Genomic DNA, 1860 nt, shown 5'->3' with positions numbered 1-1860 from the left:
CAGCCAGGCCCAGAAAGTCATTATCTGCCATCGAGGCACCCGTAAGTGCGTTCCCATCCCAGCTCAGGGAGACGGGGACGCAAGCGGGAAGGTCTTGGAGGGGCTGGGTGAATAGGCTGACAAACCGACTGACGGACGGACAGATGGTCCATGGGCACCAGCGACCTTGAGCGCCTGCTGGCGTTTATCGGGTTCTTTTTTCCTCCACTTTGACCGTGGCTCAGAGGGCGCGCAACCACAAAGGACTTGCAGCTCCTGGGATTCCGGGGAGGGGGCGCTGGGGGCTTGTGCAGTGGAGAGAAAGGGTCATTCTCATGTAATCTAAGGCGCCTGTTCTGTGGAGGCGCCCGGGAATAGACCCCAAGGACTGGAGGGCTCCGCTGGGAATAGAGGTGGACATTCACACTCTGTTGTTTCTTCTCACCTCCTCAGGGTCCCCCTCCCCCAGCGACCCGGATTATGGCCTCCCTCCCCTGGCAGGACACTCTCTCTCATGGACTGATGAAAAACAACTCAAAGAACAAAATATTATCCGGACAGCCAAAGTGTGGACCCCAGAGGACCCCAGAAAACTCAACAGCAAGTCTTCCTTCAACAACATAGAAAACGAACCGCCCTTTGAGTTTGTGTCCTGAGAAATCACAGACTCGCCTGGTTAGGTCTGTGTGCATATTGTACATGTAAATGTCTATAATGTAAATGTAATTTAAGAATCACATTTTTCTAATGGCAATCAACTGTTTGTTATTTATCTATTTATTATGCTGTCCAGTTAATGAAATAGTTCTCTTTTTAAATATATAATTTATATAATTTATCCTGATTTTCTAAAAATATGCAATAGCCTATGATACCCCCTACCCCCACCCCCAGCACCTTTGGCAGAACGTTGTTGGAAGAACTCTGTCTAGAAAACTGTGCTAATTTATTGACAGATGTGGTTTATTTCTAAGCGATGTTAATAAATTTATTTGTTTTCTAAAAGTTATTTGTTTAATACATGACGGGGTAGCTATATATCTAAAAAGAAGAATAACTGACTTTGTAAACGATAACCGAACCAGAGACTCAAAACGTAGCTATCTAGCAAGAAACCACATGTTAGTGAGATTTAGCTGAAAGGAAGTGGATTGGAGAGTTAGGCCCCAACGCTCTAAGAGTGCTCTTCTTCTGCATCACCTGCCCTAAATAGTGACTTTTGTCTGTATTTTTATCCTACCTTTCAAACACTCTATGGTGTATTTATACCCATTTTTCAGAGAGGAAAGCTGAGGCTTAGAGATGATGCTTAACTTAACCAAGGTCACCCCTACCCTGCCTAATCATACTATATGAACTGAATTCGCTGTGTGCACTGGGAAGGCGGGCAGGGGAGGTGGGGAGGGGAGGCTAGTTTCGGCCTTGGCCATTGGAAGGGGTCTTTCTGCTTCCATGGGCTGGTTGCTCTTGAGCTTCTCCGTGGTCTATCCCTTCTGCAGCTGCAGCATCGGGTGCATGGAACTTAAACAAATTCCTATTTAAAGGAGATGGGGCAGGCGACTGTGGGCTCGAATGCCTCCCAACAAAATTCAGGGTCCTTTTTAGGTAAGGCGAGAAGGCGCATGCACCCTTCCTCAGCCACTTCTGCAAATGGGTTATTTCTAAAACTGACTGCGTTTCGCTTCCAACAGAATTTCATCTTCCTTTGCAAGCAGCCGGATCTGGGAGACAGGCGAGCCTCAAGCGGAAGGCCGCCCCCTAGCGATGGGGAGAGGCTCGACGGTGCGGCCGGGGTCGCTCAGCCGGAAAGCCCTGAAAAACCCGGGCCGCGGGAGGTCTCCTTCGCCACTACCCGCACCTCCTCGGCCCTCGGGGTGCTTT

At 48.9% G+C, this 1860-nt stretch overlaps 1 protein-coding gene across 1 annotated transcript in view; it reads left to right on the top strand.

Moving 5' to 3' along the window:
- Positions 1-635, top strand: part of PTF1A (pancreas specific transcription factor, 1a) — a 1327-nt gene extending 692 nt beyond the window's left edge. Inside the window, exon 2 of the mRNA XM_005865894.1 lies at positions 433-635. Within this exon, the coding sequence (XP_005865956.1) occupies positions 433-635 (203 nt within the window). The remainder of the gene's footprint in view (positions 1-432) is intronic.
- Positions 636-1860: the final 1225 nt, after the last annotated feature.

The sequence above is a fragment of the Myotis brandtii genome, unplaced genomic scaffold (genome assembly GCF_000412655.1).
Source record: "Myotis brandtii unplaced genomic scaffold, ASM41265v1 scaffold215, whole genome shotgun sequence".
Lineage (NCBI taxonomy): Eukaryota > Metazoa > Chordata > Mammalia > Chiroptera > Vespertilionidae > Myotis > Myotis brandtii.
Note: the sequence above shows the minus strand (reverse complement) of the source record. Positions and strands in the feature narration are given on the sequence as shown.